Source organism: Microcebus murinus, chromosome 8 (assembly GCF_040939455.1).
Source record: "Microcebus murinus isolate Inina chromosome 8, M.murinus_Inina_mat1.0, whole genome shotgun sequence".
In the NCBI taxonomy this organism is placed as follows: Eukaryota; Metazoa; Chordata; class Mammalia; order Primates; family Cheirogaleidae; genus Microcebus; species Microcebus murinus.
Genome location: NC_134111.1, coordinates 55,716,536 through 55,736,339, shown reverse-complemented (window position 1 = coordinate 55,736,339; position 19,804 = coordinate 55,716,536). Strand labels below are relative to the sequence as shown.

Sequence of the window (19,804 nt, the reverse complement as noted above, 5' to 3'; positions counted from 1 at the left end):
CCACATACTCTTAGGAACTCTCTGCTGTTGATTTTCCTTCCGTGGGCAATTCACAAGGGAACAGCCCTCAGGACCTAATCAAATAACGAGCCCAGTGCCCTCCTCTGGTTCTACAGATGCAAGGATTCTCTCTGTTGCTGGAAAATTACTCTGCTGGAAAGTTATTATGTGATTCAGGACCTCTTAGCTGCTAAGGTGGCCAGAAGTCAGGCCTTGGGACCCCTGCACAGAACTCACAGAAGGCCACTGTAACCCTTTCGTTACAGGTTCTGGGGGACAGTAAGTAAGCATGGGAAGAAAGAATCCTACAATTGAAAAACACTTTGTTTTCTCAGTAGCCCTTGACTTGGGTAATCAAATGGACTGACACTTGAATAAATATACGGTGGTTTTAAAGATCAAGAAAAAAGGTAATGCAAGGGAGACCCTCCTATTATTTATGTAGCAAAATTTTCAAGGTCACAGTCTAGAGGAAAGTTGCTGTCAAACCAAAGTCGGTTTTGCTGAAACATAGACTGAGAGTGCTAAATTAAAGTTAGCAATTCATATAAAATTTGTTCCTTTGACCTCTTTTTCCTATTTTGCCATTTCTGTCTATCAAAGAATTTTAGCAGGGATAACCTGCAGGATGTCATGGGGAAAGAGATTAGCAAGACCATCAATTTGAGGAAATGCAAAGTGGTAAGATCAGAATGAGAGGCAAAGGTGATCTTAGAAAGGAGTATGGGGGGTTGGCCAAAACCCAAGGAAGAACAATGGTGGGCACAGATCCTTGGCACTGGGATAGTATTATGGGTTCAGGTGAGACAGCATCTGACAAGGAAGAAAGTGCATTAGCCAGAAGCCTATTTTTATTCCACTTTCAGAGACAGGGGATTGAGGCAACATTTTCCATCCGTTCATTTTTAAGTCTTTTCCTTAAAACACATAAAATATGTTATAATTCATACAACTCCCCTTCTTTGAGCCAACGGACAGCCAGCACTGGCCACATGAGCCAACAAATCCATTTGCCCTGTGCTAAAGTCCATTGGCAGAGGTGGCAAATAGATGGATACGTTTTTCCAGTGATTTCAGAGAAGATATCTGGTGGCCTATTAAAGAGTTTAGACTGAAAATGGAAGACAACTTTCTCCTCCTTAGCATCACTGAATTCTTGCTACTCAGGTAATGGCAACAACACAGTGAAATATTTTCACCATAATTAAAACTGGGAGATAGAACAAGGATGTTGGGAGGAGAGAGAGGAATAAACTATGTACTTTGAAGGGTAATAAGCAAACTTCCAGGATCAGTGATTTTCCAACTCTAGTTTAAACTTGTAACAGTAATTCTAGGAATTTATCCCAAAAGACTAAATAGAAATTCATGTATAAGCATGTTCATTACAACATCATGATAGTCAAACATTAGACATGTCCTACATATCCAGCAATACAGCATTGGTCCAATAATGGTGGGATATATAATATAAATCCATCCGGTGGAATACATTCTTGCATTTAAAATATCTCACTTAGAGGAATATTTAATAAGAAGATATCCATATTAATTTAAATAAAAAAAGCAAAATAGAAAACAATATATACAAACTGGATTTTAAATAGCATGTAAATATTTCTGCCCTCTATTCATACATATATTACAGATCTCACACTCAGATTGTGGGCATAATAGATTGCAACCCCTATGGTTAAAATAAGGCCTTGCAAATTAGTTTTACACATACAACCATACTCTGTTTCCCACCTCTTGAAAGCAAGTAAGATCCTCTCTATTTATGAAGATGATCTGAACCTGAATATGATATACATTACCTTGTGCCAGCCTTTTAAAGGCCATTTTCTTTTCTTCAGCATAAAGCCTTCATGTTTGTCTGGTTTCTGGACATTGGTTTGGCCTATTTTCAGTCCTTCTATAATTTCCCAGCTGTCAGCTTCCTGATGGAAAAGAAGAAAAACAGATCACATATTTCTTGGTGCTTAATGACATACTTAAAGCAGATTCTTAAGTAGAAGTTCCTTTTGAAGCAACACGGAGCCCATCAGAAGTAGGAACAACATTCTGGAGCAAAGTCTACCATCAAACAAAGCTGGGCACTTTTAACTGAAGTTAAAATGAGTTTCCCAGGTAGACCTGAAGGTGCGCGGGGACCATCAGAGACTCACTGGAGCCACCTTGCCTATTGGGGGTAGAATGGCATTTCCATTGCCTGTACTCAGAGTGTTTAAAATGCATTTTTCCAGACAGTTAATCCCTGGGCACAGAGGCACTTTAAAGTTTCAAAACAAGACTGTTTTTATGACAAATGTTCAATTAGTGTGTGGACCCGGCTTTCTGTGTATTAACAGAAAGGCTGCCGTGATCTAGCGTGCTCTTAACAGAGAAGAGCAGCGCTGTGGTCATGGTTGCTCTCGGGGAGGCTGCATACATTTCAAAGTGTGCATAAAACGCCCGCTCGCCTAAGACACACCAAAGAAGTCCATGCTATCAAAGATACACAAACCCTTGGGAACCTGTGGGCAGCATTTCTTAATATTGAATTGCAATTCAACAGTGAGCACTGTTAATGAATAATGTCAGGATAACAGGAGAAAATAGCAGGCTCTTATAAAAAGTCTAGGATCTGTGGCTTTCTGCTCTCACCAAGAAAGTAGATAACCACTCTATTCCATAAAAATGATCTCCATATATGTGTAAATATATTCATTAGCACTCTCTCTGTTCTTAGACAGATATCAGCTGTATTTAATGGCATTTCTATTTTCAAGAGCCCCATTCAGGGATAGTATCTTTAGGAGAGTATTTTTATTTCTGGAGAGATCTTATTTGAAGGCTAGTGTTCACCTATGATTTATTCTGTGTATATGTGTATGATGAAAAATATTCTGTATAACTTGTGAAAATGGAAATAATAACAAGTATAAATTCTTTTCATATTTCTAAACAATTAGTCTCAGATTGTAATAACAGCTTGTCCCTGTGAAGAAGCTATGGCTACTGATTTCTATTACAGTGGTTTTTTTTCTTCTTTGGGATTTAAGCTGCAGAGGAAAAAAAGGGCAAAATAGAAAGACAAAAAGATAAAATATATTTATTTTTTAAAATATTTATTTATTTATATTTCAAAACATTTATTAAGGGGGTAAAAGTGTTTTTGTTATTATATATAGTATCTTGTATAATGCTTAGGTCAGGGCTTTTGGTGTGCCCATTACCAAAACAGTATTCATTGTACCCGATAGGTAAGTTTTAATCCCACACCCAACCCCCTTAAGATGTCTCCCTCCTTAAGATGTATTTCTTAAACACAGATCAGGCATCTTTGAACAAATAATTTTATTTGCTCTGATGCAATATTAGTAAGCCCAGCGAAAAGAAATAGAAAGGAATCCTAATATAGTTCTTACAATTAAATAAGCTGTCAAACTGACAGAGGCAAAAGATAAAACCAGAGCAAACCATATTCTCCCTATTTCAACTATAAAACGCTGCTGCTGATGTTACAAAAACTATGTAAGAAATAAAATGCCCCATCTCAGTACAAGACAGAATCTTCCATGCTGTATTTTCCATTATGTTGAAATTTCTTCCTCTATGCTTAGTAGACTGGGTCGATCTAAGAAAACTAAAATTACTTTCTGAAAATTTTTGAAGCATTTTTTGCCATTTCAATTGATATTTATCTTCTGCTTAAAAGTCTCCAATTTTTCTAGGTTTACTTATGACAGAAACAGAGCCAATACTCATATTGTGATTACGTTAGTACTTGACTTGTATCAGACACTCAAATATTTTTGGTATTATAAAAGTTTTGAAAATACTCTTTAATCTAATAACAATAAATAAAAAACAGAAAATAATGCAATAACAACCCAAGTTTGTTCATTTGGAAAAAAACAGAGACATTTCCTTTCTCAAGGGTAAACTATATTTATGCCTGTGGGTGGGTGGGTATGTAAAAATGCTTCAGGAGGGGAAAGCATTGGACACAGAATTTGAACAAATCCTGATCAGGATGACGTGTATTTCAAATAAGGTTTTTCTGCTCTAATCAGTGCCCAGGAGGCCCATCTTCTTACAAAGGGCCTGAGAGATGGTGAGATGCTATGGTATCTGGAGTGGATGTGGCCCTCTAATTTCATGGGGCCCCAAGGGCTGTGGTATCTACTAATAAAAAAACACAACAAATGTCTATTAGTCCTACAGCAAGATCCAGATGGGCAACAACAAGGAGAAGCGATGGGAAGTGGATGCTATTGGTGCCCCATCCAGATCCCCTTATAAAGCCAGAGGACTCGGGCCCCAGCTGCTGTGAGCTGGGCTACCAGCCACCTCCTTCCAGAGGGAATCGCTGTTTGACCAAGCTGAGTCCTTCATGCCTGGGAAATTATGTTGTAATTATCAGTAAAATGAGAATAACACCAGTACCCACTTCCAGAAGTTGGGGGCTGATTAAGTGGGAGAATACATGTTCTAATCTAGTGCCTGGCACAAAGTAGATGCTTAATAAATGTTAGCTGCCCTTTCTGTTGCCCCTATATTAATTCTTTCTTTTAGCTAACTGTAAAAGAGCACTGATATTTCAAAAAGATTACTAGTTATATTTGCCAAGAATACATTCTCTATTTGCTATTCAAATGGAAGTCAGACTACATTTTATTTCTCTCGCAATTAATTTTTGATAGTTTAATAACTCCTCCCTCTCCTTAGTTTAGCAGTCTACTCCTGTCTAATAGAATAAACCTTATAGCTTGTAATATCTTTAAAGAATAAAGAGGTACAAGTGTATATATTTCACACCACTAGGGTAGTAAAGTATTCTTTTCTTAAAAGATTATGTTTAAAATAGAAAAGCAAAGTAGAAAGATTGGTTTTACATATTTACAAGTTAACCGTCTTTGGAAATAAAGTGCTATTTTTATATTGTAATTCAAAATCCACATGCATTCTATTTTCAGAGTTTCTCAATAAGGGAGCCAGCCCATTGAAAATCTCAGGGTGGGATGGGTAGGAGTAGGATGGTGTCTCCTCGACTCTTCTCTATGATTTTTGCATCTTAGACATATATGAATTCAGTGTTTCCCTAGCCTGGGGGAGGAAGGGGAGAGAACACTGGATTCCGTGAAAGAGATCAGGTCTTAATGAATACTCTGCAGTGTTCTTCCAAGAGCTCACTGCGAAGAAGCTAGACATGAGGAGTCTAGAACCTGGAATGTACAACAGCCCCTCTGTGTAGGCGCTATTTTACCTTGCAGCTCGTGGAGTGCTGAAAACCATCGGTTGTAGAGTTGGACAAGTCTAAGTTTGAATTCTGGGCCTGCTACTTAACAGCTTTTTTTTTTTTTTTTTTTTTTTTTTTTACTTTGGCCAAGATATTAACTCTCAGTGTCCATATTTATAAAATGTGATAAATACCTACATTGCATAGAGCTGTTTATAAAGATTATATTAAATGGGGTAATGTATTGAAGCACTTAGCGTAGCACCTGGTTATGCAGTACATGGGCAGTAATGATAGCTGATAGTATTATTATTATTGCTGGATCCAGTGATTTTTTTTCTTTTCTTTTCCATTAGCTTGACATAGAAATACTTGCTTATTTCTCCAACAGGGAATGGTGATAGTTTCTCTTTCCTTCTTCCCTTAAAATAGAGAATTTTGGGCCTTTGCATGTAACCCTGCAAAGACCAGCAAAATATACATTCATCTATTCTCTCCTTACACAGGGCAGAGAACCTCTATGTCCTGGAGGCAGAACGAAGTAGAGATGTCCTACAATTGGTGTCACAGCTACCTTACGGGAGTCAGGTGTGTAAATTATTCACAGTTCATGGCCCCAGAGCAGGCAGCATGCCATCAGAGAAAGCACCACATTCCATCACTGACCTTGGAGAGGGGGACCGGCTCTGGTTCTAGCAATTGCCGACTTACAGAGGGCTCAGTGCTAGAGGAAGCAGTCCTCTCCAATATGTGGACACTCTGAAAAGAAATGGAAATATAGCCCAGGGTTAGACAACCCATTTCTCATGTGGAGGGCATGGGACTGAGATCACACACATCACAGTAAAAACTGTAAGTTATGTTAAAAATGGTAAGTTCCTCAAAAGACCAAAGATAGCAGCAACAGTCAGGAAATATGTCAGCATAGGATTTTGTTTTCCCCTCGTATGGATTTGCCACTGAACTTCTGCTGCAATGCTGTTTCAGTCTTAGAGAAAGAGTCGGAGTATTTTCTCTTGAAAAATTTTAAGACACAAAAAGAAACATAGTACATCTGACATTTTTACAACTTTATGAGTGGTACATCTACTACTTAGACAAGCCTTACATAAAAATATTTGCTCATCTCTCCAACAGGGTATGGCAGGAGACAAAGAGAAAGGTTTATGTCAAGAAGTCCAGAGCCTTAAAACATGTTAGTCTCTAGAATTTCTTATACAAATTGCACAGAGAAGAAAACAATTTATCAAATGCAATAAACAGTAAATGTCTTTTACAAAGACTAAGAAGGGCATTTATAGATAAGCGAGACAGCATTCCAACAAAAAAACAGGTGAAGTACATGAACAGGCAACTCATGTAGAACATTAGAAAAGATGTTCAACCTCAGAAGTATTCAAAGAAATAAAAAACAAAATAGTGATTTTTTTTTAACCCATCAGATTCAAGAATGGTATGGGGTTGGAAGAAAGGAAGTATAAATTGAGTGCGACCTTTCTAAAAAGAAATTTTGTAACTATATCAAAAGCCTTTGGAAAAAGAAATTTATGCCTCTTTGATCCAGCAATCCCACAGCTGTCTTTACCCTAAGGAAATAATCAGATAGATATGCAAAGATGGAAGAATAGATATGTTTTCTAAGGTATTATCATAGGAAAAAAAATATCTGATATATATGAGAATAGGTAGACTTACAAGGAAAAACCAAAATGGCAATATAGATTTATGCTTTTTGATAAGGAAAGAATACCCATGATGTCCATCAACTGAAAAATCAGGCTACAAAAAGTAGCTTAAATATGATGATGTTATATACATAATCAAAATGTATTCTAAAACGTTAAGAGTAGCTAAACAAAGGTGACAGGATTACAGGAGATTTTTAGTTTTTTCTCAATAGCTTCCTGATTTAAAAAATTTTGTGATAAATAGATATAACTTGTATATTTGAAAAAATTAAGCACTTTCCTTGAGAGGGATAAATCTGAAAAAAATCAAAGAAATAAGAGTTAATATTCAGATGCAGGCTGAAAATGAAACATTATGTTTTTACCGGGATAATAATATTTCATTGTTTCAACAAAGTTGGTATTTTATTTATTTATAGAGGTCTCTAGTTTTGGTATCTCACTGGAAAACTATTAGATAAATGTTTGTTTTTTTTACAAAGAAAATTATACTTTGACCTGAGCCAAATTATTCTAATTTATTTGTTAACTTTTCAAACTTCTGTTTATTTTTATTACCTTGAAAACAAGAAGAGATCTTGTCATAGGTTTTTAAAATTCTACCTGAGTGAAAATTTTTAGTCATTTATTAAAAGGAAATAATCGACATGAAAGATAGAGGAATTGTTCCTATTTCTTCAATTCGTGAGGAAGCAGGAGAAATGAGAACAGATATTCTGGGCTCAAATATAAAGTTGGGCAGGGCTTAACAAGAATTCCTAACCCAACAGACACTGTTTCCAAAGTCAATCTAAGCATTAACTGGGTCTCTGCTCTTTCCATTCCCAGATTCACTTGAATTAGCAAAGAAAAGTTATAAATGTGGCTGAGTATCCGTATTTGTGCCAATGCCTTTCATGGAAGAGTCAAAAGCAAAGGCATGCTATGAGTGACAGACCGGTGGTTTGTGCTCAGGTCTTGACAGTTGGTTGTGTGAACAACCAACTATTATTTGCTTGCTCATGTTGATATTTTGGATAGGATCTTACTTAAAACACATCAGATAAATTCGAAATTTAGATTTATTGTGAGAACATATAATTAGAAACTACAATGAGAATTCGTTGTTGAAACAAAAATTGTATTACCTTCTTTTGGGATGTAATTGTCTTTCCCCCGACACCCTTTCATTTTCTTTCTGGTGTTTTACAATGGCAAAAGTCACATATACTCATTACAAAACACTCAAATACAACATAGGAATAAAAAAAAAGAAAAAAGTCAAACAAGTTCTCACCCCACTGCTATTCACCCTTCCACCTTACAGGTTTTTGGAGCAGTGGTTCTCATAAGGGAGGCCATGAACCCTGGAGATTCCCAAAGCCCTTACACAGGGCCTGCAAGGTAGAAAACTATTTTTGTAATAATATTGGGATGTTGTTGGCATTTTTTACACTTATTTTCTGACTAGTGTACAGTGGAGTTTTCCAGAGGAAACATAACATGTGATATTGTAACATACTAAAGAAAGATACAGATGTGAGAATCCAGCTATCTTCTATTAAGTGAGACATCAGAGAGATTTGCAAAAATGTAAAACAGTACCACTCTTCTCACTCACATTTGTTTTGGAAATATAGTATTTTAAAATAAAAATATTAATTTTAGGTTAACATGTAATACTATTGTTAATTTTAAATAGACTAAGAAATATTTTAAAATTGTATCCATTTAAATTTCTAATACAGTAAACATTGATAGATATAACACATATAAACAAAAGCTCTTTAAAATCTTCAATAATTTTTAAGAGTGTAAAGGGTTCCTGAGACTAAAAAGTTTGAGAACTGAAGAACTTTGTTTGTTTATTATTAAAATGCATAATTCTGACATACAAATGTTATTTCCTTTCTTGTAATGTTTCTTTTGAGGAAACGTATTTTTTTAAAAAAACTAACACATGAGTTAAGTATGGAGAAAAGTGATTGTATGTTTAAAAGTTGAAATTGTTCATTTTGTGATAAATGATTGATTCCAAGAAAAAAAAAAACTAACACATTTTGAAATTTCTTTAAAACCAATTAATTCATCTCAAGCTAAATTACAAACTATCCTGACATGTTACAAAAATCTTTAAGAGGAAAAATATCTTGTTTCAGGTACTCTTCAGATACATCTGAGGAAAATTTCCCTAATTTAAATTCTATGATGATTTAAAAAGACCATAAAAGTATTCTTTTTAATGCATGAAGTGATTTTTCCAAAAATAAACATGGGTAATAAAAATATATAGGTGTCACTTTACTACAGAAATATAAAAAAAATGCTTCTCTCACCAACAAATAAATTACTTTATAATTTATAATTTTCTGTAGGGAAGAAAAAGTTTCCAGGATACTTTTTAAACCACACATTTTAGTAGCAAGTTCCTCCCTTACTGCTTGATAGAATATTAACAAAAAAGTTCAGTCAAGTAAATATAGTAAAGCTAAGACCAGAAACTGCCAGTGAAATGTGTTATCCATTCATTCATTTGTTTGTTCATTCAATTAATCAACAAATCATTATTGGTCAACTACACTGTGCCAGGCACAGATGACAGGACCACAGAGAACAAAATAGACAACTATTTTTGTGATGTTTATATTCCAGAGAAAGAGATCTTTTACAAAAGACCAAATAATGCTGAACACATTTTTGTAAACCCATGCATTAAACCTGTTCCACGTGGCTACTGCTTTTGCTTACCTTAATTTTCCAGTCAGGTATCTTTGATCTGAGCTTCTCTTTAAGGACTTTCTACATCTCCATACTTTCAAGTTGCTATGCAATAAAATACAGATATATTGCCAACTCCTCCTGCCCCACCCAAAAACATGGTAAGAAAAGCAAAGCCTGGAAAGAAACCTGACCTTAGCAACTATGTAGGCAGGAAATGAGGGATTAACTCACGCAATTTAGCCAGAGAAAGGAAAATAAATTTCCCCTAATTTTCAAATCAAGCTACATAGAAATCAATTTGGTAAATTTGAAGTGTGATAAAATTGAGTTTTGTCTCAATTGATACTGGGGATACTTAAAATGTTGCCACAATTTTGTGGACCAGAAGGGTTAGTGACCGATGTCTATTACTCACTGCCATGCCTGGCACAAAGAACACAATATTAGTTTCTTTACCACTTGATTTTCCCATATAGTTTATGTTATGGAAGAAAAGTAAGTAAGAAGTTCATTCATTTTCAGATATAGCACATATTCAAATTAAGTGAAAAATCTAAACCCCAAATTCTATTGATTTGCTAAGGAACAGAAAATGTTTACTGAGATATAGTAAGTAAAGGAATATTTTTATTGCCACAAATGTGTGTATATACTGTACTATAAAATATTAAAAGACAACTTACAAAACTACCAGCTGACACTCATTATTATAACTGTAACTAGCTTCAAAAAATAAGCTATTTCATTTAACTTCAATATGATAATGAAGAAGCCAATAGCTTTTGTACAAACTTGCCAATCTTATATTTGTGTATTATTAGAATCTAACTATTATTGTCCATGCCTTAATAAAATATTGTTACCTTGAATTGTCTTCAAACTCATGGTTTAAAGCCAAAAGATAACCCTAAAGTTATATAGTTATATATCTAGCCATTCATTATTTTAAATGAAATATCTAAGTATTTGAATATTATATTTTTAATACCAATGGCTATAAAGAAGATAGTTTTAACTTACCATACCCAGTCTTGGGCTGTAGTTAAATTGCATGCTCCCTGAAGGTAGAGACGATCTCATCTTCATCTGAAGTATCCCATCTCCTCTACTCCCAACCCACTCCATCCTAGCATAACAATCTGCCCATTGTAGCCAGTCAAACATTCCTGGAATTTATTTTTCAGTGCTCTCTGATGAATTTATAGAGAACAGTCCTTCAGCAATCATTAACACATGATTAGACATAAAACTACCTGCTAGTTTTATCTTGAAATTGTAAAAATCACAGCTCCAATAGAACTTTTGAAAACATTTAAAGAGCCTAATTTTTTAAAACTGAAAAAACTAGTGGATTAATCATAGAACTCTTGTTTATTAGATTTAAAGATATGACTGGTCAGCATTAGGAACACATCAAATTTAACCTAACAATATCTTCAGTTACAAGAATTAGTTCTTTTCATAAGGTTTCCTTTAAGATCATAATTTGTGCTATAATTTTTGCACTTTTATTCACAAGATAGCTGTTGTCATATTCTTTCACAGTGACTTAGAAACACATGCCACTACCTTCAAGGTGTTATATATGTTATATAAATGAGTTAAATAAAGGGTTACATAAACCAGTTAATTATTCTTTTAAAGTCAAGTTTCCTCTCAAATACTAAAATTACAATTTAATTTCCAGGTCAGTTTTTTGGGGAACTTGGAGCACACAGAGAAGGTGGAAGTACTTACCCGCCCCCTGTTTCCCCTTCTCAGAGGAAACTGATGCATATTCAACTTAAAACCAGGAGTCTAGAATTTCACTATATTTCATATTCCACTGCAGCTCTTGAATTTGGTAAAAGTGTGTCCCCAAGGTTAGTGTTCACTGATCTCCTACCTCCCAGGCAGCAAGTATAAATCTGCCAACATGACTGTAATCTCGTTTACTCAGTATCAAAGATGTAGGTAAACACACACTGAGAGACACTTAATAATAGCTGAACGGTTCAGTTCAACTCACACGGAGAGGAGCATGACTCTCAAAATGGGGAATCCAGGAGCTCTGCTGATCAGGTTTCTTGTCTTTATCTACTTTAACTGCATTTCAAATATATACAGAGAGGAATTGCTGGAAATATTTTAGGCTGTGGCTACCAATTTCTGTACAGACTAACTTTCAACACACATTTAGGACAGTAACAAAGAGAAGTGGACCATTGCTCTCTGAATATTAACTCCATTGAAATTGTTCACCTGACTATCTTATCTAAGCTATTTTTATAGTCACAAATTATACAAAATATTTTCAAAGAAAAATATCTGAAATAATTTAGAAACTTCTAAAGTACTTTCTTCAAGCTTTGGGCTGTTAGGCTGGTCTCCCTTCTAACTACAGCTACTTTATACGTAGCTTATAGCTTACTTATAGCTACTTTATACTTATATATAGCAGCTCTATTTCAGTGGTTTTAGTAACCTTCATAGGATAGTGTTGATGATGATGATGATGGCGGTTAATATTTACTACTTTCTCTAGTCCTGTCCTTATGCTTTACATGGATTATTTCATTCCATCTTCACAACAAGCCTTTGAGTAATGACTGTTAAATTGATCTCACAGCTGACTGAACAGAGAAAGACACAGGTTAAGAGAGGCACAGAGTCAGCAAATGCTGGAGTTGGAATGTGAGTTAAGATTTTACTCTAGAGTCAAGCTTCTAAATATTGCTGTCTATTGAAGTTAAAGCAAATGTTAAATGACAAAAGTGACAGAAACTTCAAATAGCATATGGCCTCAACACACTAACTGAACACATCTCAAGTCCTCCTCTACCACAGTCTTCTGTGGATACAGAGAGGTAGAAGTGAGCAAAACAAAAAAGGAAAAATCATAGCAGTCTTAAATATGATACTACCTCAAGGTTCATTTCTTCACCATCTCTATAGCAACCTCAAAATTAATTTCCAATTTCTAAGTTTCAGGAACTCAGAGCAAGTCAGCTATAGCAGTGTGTGGTGTGGAGAGGAGAAAATAAGTTTTACCATCATGCAGACCAGTATCCCAGCCTTCATCTGCTATTTATCATGTGACTCAGATGAAGCATTAACCTCTTTCAGTCTCAGTGTCCTCTGTAAAATGAGGATAATAACATCTATTTTATGAGACACTGGAAGTCACAGAGTTGGCACCCAGTGTGTGCACAGTGCTACTCAGAGGCTAGCACACAGCAGGCACTCAATAAACAGTAGCTACCATCTTAGTGATAAACACTACAAGAACAAATGTTTAGGAACTTACACGTTCCCAATTCCATGGAAAGATGTCTTACAAACACTTTGCAGGTGAATGATACCTGGGAGCCCTTTCGGAAGTGATGAATCCGTTCCTTACATGGCTATCATGTTACCCACTCGCCCCAGTAGCACAGTCAGCAGCATCTCCTGATCAGGGCATCAGAACTTACTGAGAACGTTGTCAACAAGCACGAAGACAGACCTAAATATCTGCCAGTGCAAAGGCAACAGTAGTGATGGCAACACAGATTGCAGCCACCTGGATGCCTGTTGCAGAAGACGCGTGTGGACTTTCCTCCAAGAAAATTTTTTTTTCTTTGCAATGGCATAAAATATTAAAATCAGCTAAAGCAGTAGTAACTCTACTACTTTCTCTACATTAACAATTATCTTGCCCTCACCGAAAGATGAAAGAAGTGCATTAATGGTAAAGCTTCACAGAAGCACTGCTAAAATGAATGAAAGAAAATTTTAGAAATAGTGGCTGGAAAAAGTACACGCAGCACACCTGGGAGATCCTGAAAGGGAGAAAAGCAAAGTCACCACAGTCTTGTCTCTTCCTGCATAGAAATATGAAAGTCATTATGAATCGACAGCTATAACCCCACATTGAACTAGTCTGTTTGGAAATGCTGTGTTGTAACAAATGCCATTTGGACCCATCAAGTGGTCCATTGATAACAAAGAGTAGTTTGGTGATCTTGACTATGAAGTGATAAAAGGCATAGGAATAAACAATGTTTTAATTCCCGTGGTTGCCTTTAAGCAGAAATAGAACCAGAACTTGCTGGTGAACTTGCTCCTTATTCTGTGCTCCTAACACCCAACAGCGTGGCAAGACCACTGGAAACCACAGCAACTGAGTAAAAGCATATGCTGATCATACTTTGTTACAGCAAATAACAGGGACAAACACTAGGCCATTTTAAGAGCAAGGTTCTGGAACATGTAGAGTTAATTTAAAACGCAGGAGAGGAGAACAGTTCAGTCCCCTGTGACTTGAAAAGACTACTACAGTTAATTTGTAATTTTCTAAAAGGCTTTTAACATTATGTAGTCCAGACAAAGGTTTCCAGTATGATAATCCCTCAAATGATTTTGCTAACAATACAAGCAAAAAAATCCCATATATATCTTTTTTAAACATTTATGTATGTATATTAGAGGCAGAGTTAGACTGCTTGAACACCCTTGTAAACTCAGAGCATACATTGATGACATGCCTACATGTACTCATAAATATTTGCTGAATGAACGAATAAATATTTGTTATATATATGCAGTGTCTAAGTTTTTGCTCAGATATAATTAAGTTTCCATGAGATTAAATGTAGGTAGTAAAGAGGACAAATGGCCGTGCAGTTCGTGCCTCAGAACCTCAAAGATGGTTTGAAAAACTTGCACCAAAATTCCCATGTGCTATAGCCTTCATAGTCATTTAATTTTTAATCTTACACGTACATAATTAAAGCTTACCATTTTATCATTGAAATAGATAAGACTTTTATCAAGTTTACTATATTTCAAATACTGTTTTAAAGCTATACACACATACACAGACCCGCAAATTAACTCTTGAAATATGACATCCAAAAAAGGCACACTTATTGTAGACATTTTTAAGGGGAAAATGGAAAAACAAAAAAGAAATTAAAAACACAACCAGCAATAAACTCAATATCTTGCTATATTTTCTTTCAGCTTTATACACACACACACACACACACACACACTCAATTCTCTAAAAAAATTGAAATTGCACTATTTTTTCAATTTAATAACTTTTTTTTTTCAATTAGCAATACAGTCATCCCTCAGTTTCTATGGGCGATTAGTTCCAGGGCCTTCTGCAGATACCAAAACCCACAGATGCTCAAGTACCCTTATATAAAGCGCCATAGTATTTGCATATATAATCTATCCACATGCTACTGTATATGTTAAATCATCTCTAGATTGCTTATGATACCTAATAAATGTAAATGCTATGTAAGCTGTTATACTGTATTGTTTTTTGATTGTATATTTTTATTGTTGTATTATGTTTTGGGGGGAGAATATTTTCGATCAGTGGTTGGTTGAATTCACAGATGTGGAAACTGTGGCTACGAAGGACCAACTATATGAAGTTTTGCCACAGTATTAAATATTCAAAAGCATTTTTAGCAGCTGTGTAATAGTTCACTGTATAAGAGGTTATTTAAATATCTCCTTGTTGAAGATTAGACTATTTCTAACTTTTGACTACTATAAAAATACTTTAATAAATAAATCTTTTCACAGAAATCTTTACATGTATCTTTTTTATTTCAAACCATCAAGAGGGTACAAGTGTTTTTGTTACATGGATGAAATGTATAATGCTAAAGTCAGGGCTTTTAGTGTGCCTGTCACCGAAATAGTGCACACTGTACCCGATAGGTAAGTTTTTAGCCCTCATCTCCCTCCCACCCTACATGTATCTTTGATTGTTTCCTTAGAATACATTTTTGAAAAGCTGAGTTACTGGGTCCCATGGCATGACCTTTTCAAAGACTTTAGGTATGTATTGCTAAATTTGCCTCCATAAAAGCAAAATCAATTAACATGCTTATTGTGCATGACAGTGTCCATTTCCCTGAAACCTCCCCAATGCTGGCTTTTACAATTTTTACAGATCAGCTCTTAATTAGGATTTGAGGTCAAGAAACCTGGCACTTGAAACATAAAATATACAACATGTACAAGGCTTTCCTTTACCTTTGTGAGAGTATTTTACTTACAGTCTAGGAGAGTTACAGTGGATGCTGAGCAGAGGTAGGTAAAATTTTCTATTTGTCTAGACTGAAAACCAAATAAAACAGTTTTATAGACTTATGGTCCTTCAGGAAGATGTTTTATAGTCCTAATGAAACACCTAAAAATGTATTTTGTAAAAGTGATATTTCCAAATCTGGGTGGACAACAGTCTTCTGGGGATGCCTCTGTAAACAACAGATTCCCAGGCCTTTTCGACGCCCTGCAGAAGGAGACCCTCTGGGGTTTGTTACCTGATGTACAGTGGCTCTATCCATTTGGTGTTATGCCCAAGAACATCATAGGCAGTGCTGATCTTAGATCTGACAACGAGTTTGCTGTTACAAAAATGCTATCCAAAATAAGCCATCTCCAGGTAATAAGAGATAACCTGTAAACTGAAACACTGATAAAGGCAGCCTAGAGAACCAGCAGAGTCTGGCATGCACACCAGCGAAAGCAGCAAACAGATTCTGACCCAAGTAACGGAGTTCTGAATCATGTGGGGGTAATGAGTGTCTGGGTGTCAGGTGACAAATTTCTCTCCAGTGGTCTCAATTTCAGCACATTTGATGTGGACTGAACACTGTAAACACCAAGTGACAGCGACAGGGATCTCCCAATGGTGGGGATGGCAAGAAGGCTGTGGGGTTGCTCATTGCTTTTAATGGAAAGGGCTAACAGCAGCTTTCAACAAACAAAAATAGATGGTTAAAACTTCTCAATCTAAAAGCAATATGTGTGGTAAGAATACAGAAAATTGAGAAAAGCACACATAATATAAAATTCACCTAGGGACCAGGTATGATGGCTCATGTCTATAATCCCAGCGCTTTGGGAGGCTGAGGCAGGCGGATCACTTGAGGCCAGGAATTCAAGACCAACTTGCACAACACAGAGAGACCCCTTCTCTATAAAAATTTTAAAAATTAGCGGGGCATGGTGGTGTGCACCTGTAGTCCTAGCTGCTCAGGAGGCTGAGGAGGGAGGATCCCTGGAAGCCAGGAGTTTGAGGCTGCAGTGAGGTACGATCACGCCACTGCTCTTTAGCCTGGGCAACAGGGCAAGACCCCATCTTTTAAAAAAAAAAAACAAAACCTCACTCCATGATAATAACTATTAACATTTCAGCTTGTACCATTTGATTTATAGTTTCCCAGGCCAATGAGGATGTGAAAAGGCCTTCCCTTGGACATTCAGCTTGTCAAGACTTATAACAGATCAAACAGCAAGTGAACAAGAATAGGGGCTCCAAAAACCAGGTTCCAGGAAGTAAAGCCTGTCTTCACCCCTCATTAGCTGTGGACAAGATGAAAACCACTTTTCATTATAGTTTTGTTGTCTGAAAAATGTGATGATACTTCTAACCTTCCACAGCGAGAACTCATGAAATATTAGCTTGTTGCTAGTGTTATTCTATTAGTTGGTTTATAAATTTTGCCTAATATTTTGACTTTTCAGAACACCCAATTTGCATCTAAATCACAAAAATTGGTCACAGTATGAATTTTTGCAAGCAATTATTATTTCTCCATTGATATTGGTTTTAAGTCCTGAAACACTGATTCCATGAGATAGAATTCTAAAAAGGCTAAATTGAAACTGGAAGCAAGTCAGGAATTTAAATATACCTAGGAAATAAAAGGGATTTATTTTCTAGCGTTGCCCCAGTGAGGACACTCTGTGGATTTTCAGATCAGGTTAGTATTTCTTTCTAAACTGGCAGCTGGGTTCCAGGGTCATCCTGAAAAAATTCTTGGGTCTACTGAAATTCTACATGGAGCTAAGAACTCTAATTCTATTCCTCCTCCTGGTAGATTTCAAGTTATAAATTATATTAAATCAGGGATGCTTGTATTTTTTTCTATAAAAATTAGAACATTTTTGTTTGAGATAACATTATATGTTTCACAACTCCAAGATGGAAATAGGTTTCCTAGTCATAAGATAGAGACACATATTTCAAAGTAGTGATTTAGTTATTTCATTCAGCAAAGCTATTTGAAGAAGATGCTCTAGAAGCTCAGTTTCTGTATATGCTGGGAGCCCCTTTCTATCAGATATAGAGTCCCACTGAATCACTGCTGGCAACATCCTTTACACGTCAACAGTGGGCATCAACCGAACAGGACACTGTTAGTTTTGGGAGTGTCTTGCTGTTGATAATATACAGGAAACATTTTGGATACCCATGTCACTGAAGTCTTCTATAGTTCTTAAGGATTAACCATGATCCTGAATATAGATTTTATAAAAACTGGCAAGAAGATGAACTGCCAGCCTCTTATGAGTTATTTATATTTTTTTCCTTAAAATGTTCTTTATTTTATATTCTCTGAGCTTCAGCAAACTTTGAATCACTATAAACAATGACTGGTTTTTTCTTCATTGAAATTTTCATTAAACAAAAAAGATTGGCTCATTTAAGCATTTAAAGTCTAACCTGGTGGTGGAGTTATTAACAATTCACCCATAATAGACACTAGTACCTGAAAATTATGCATTTCAAACCCTACATTCTTAGAGTCATAGTGTCTGGTTTTATTATACGACTTGATAATAATATAAATAAAAATAATTATTCACTCCAAAGAGGGGCCTTGCTTTTGAAAATGCAGACCTGGATCCAGGACTACTATCTCTACAGGGTGGTCTTAGACATGTATATTTTTTAAAATTCTCCTAAATACATAAGCATAAAAGTAATTATGAACACAAACAAAATCCAGTCATCAGTTCACAAACTTAGTAACTCTTGTTATATAATGTAACCATAAAATAAGTACTATGATTGACTAAGAAACAATAATCCCTGTTTTATTTATTTATTTATGGCAGAGTCTCACTCTATTGCCTGGGCTAGAGGGTTGTGGCATCAGCCTAGCTCACAGCAACCTCAAACTCCTGGGCTCAAGCGATCCTCCTGCCTCAGCCTCCCAAGTAGCTGGGACTACAGGCATGTGCCACCATGTCCAGCTGATTTTTTCTATATGTATTTTTAGTTGTCCTGCTAATTTCTTTCTATTAATTTAGTAGAGACTGGGTCTCGCTCTTTCTCCGGCTGGTCTCGAACTCCTGAGTTCAAACGATCGGCCCACCTTGGCCTCCCAGAGTGCTAGATTACAGGTGTGAGCCACTGTGCCCAGCCAACCCCTGTTTTAAAAGAAAGAGATATACCCCCTACCCTCACTAATGTTTTTAAGCTGAGCAGAATGCTCCCAACTCTCTGCTTTTGTCTATCATTTCCTTCACTCCTCTGCTGTTTATTCCACCACACACCCACTCTCAGGAGCAAGGAGAAGGGACTGTGCTTTCTCAGCTCCCCTCTGCTACTTTGGGACCATCCTCCTTCTACTCTCAGAATCCTTTCTTTTGAGACTCGGAACTCCATGCTCCATCATCTTCTTTCCTTGTTGTCATCTCCCCACCTCATGATTATTCCTCCACAGCTATCAAGTCCTCTGCAGCCTGGCTCACAATCTTCTTTCCACATCAACTCCCTCATTCACGTATTCATTCAAATATCTCTCCCAAGCACACCAAATGCCGGGTACCATACAAGGTGCTAGGGATACATGACTGAACAAAATAAAAGCCCTGTTTTCACTGGGCTTACAGCTCAGTATTAAGAAATAGAGGCAGAGGATACAGACATAATCGGATAAACAAATATACCAGGTCTGCCTGGAAAGTATCCAGCCATATAATATGAAAAATAGAGACATTTAGTGAAGAGGATAGAAGATACAAGAAACACTGTACATAGGACAATGACGCAGTTCCCTTCAAAGTAGGCACCTTGGGACCTCTCACAGTTCTCCCAGCATCTCTTATCCTAACCTGTACATGTTCAACATTCGCAGGTGTTCTGTTTGTTGCAGGCCTTCCAGAATGTGGATCACTTTCAACAGATTCTCTACCATCTTTGGAGTGTCTGTGCCACATTTTTACTTGTGCTTCATTCATTGCATCGTCCCTGAAAGCCTTCTGAGTCATCTGGAAGTTCAAGCTTAGCACAAAATTTGATGCAGGTTCGTGGCTCTACTCATTCGGTCATTTTGAATGCGACAGCCACACGGTACACATGCTCAATGGCGTCTGGCACTCCACCGGCTACTGCAGTGAAGTTGTCACT

At 36.4% G+C, this 19,804-nt stretch overlaps 1 protein-coding gene across 10 annotated transcripts in view; it reads right to left on the bottom strand.

Annotated features, from left to right (window-relative positions):
* The window catches only part of OSBPL6 (oxysterol binding protein like 6), a 197,280-nt gene that overhangs the window by 53,670 nt on the left and 123,806 nt on the right, over window positions 1–19,804 (bottom strand). For all 10 annotated transcript variants that reach the window (XM_012785862.2, XM_012785863.2, XM_012785868.2 and 7 more), the window contains exons 4-5: window positions 5,891–5,983; window positions 1,818–1,940 (exon numbers count right to left, since the gene is read on the bottom strand). In XM_012785862.2, the coding sequence (XP_012641316.1) occupies window positions 1,818–1,940; window positions 5,891–5,983 (216 nt within the window). The remainder of the gene's footprint in view (window positions 1–1,817; window positions 1,941–5,890; window positions 5,984–19,804) is intronic.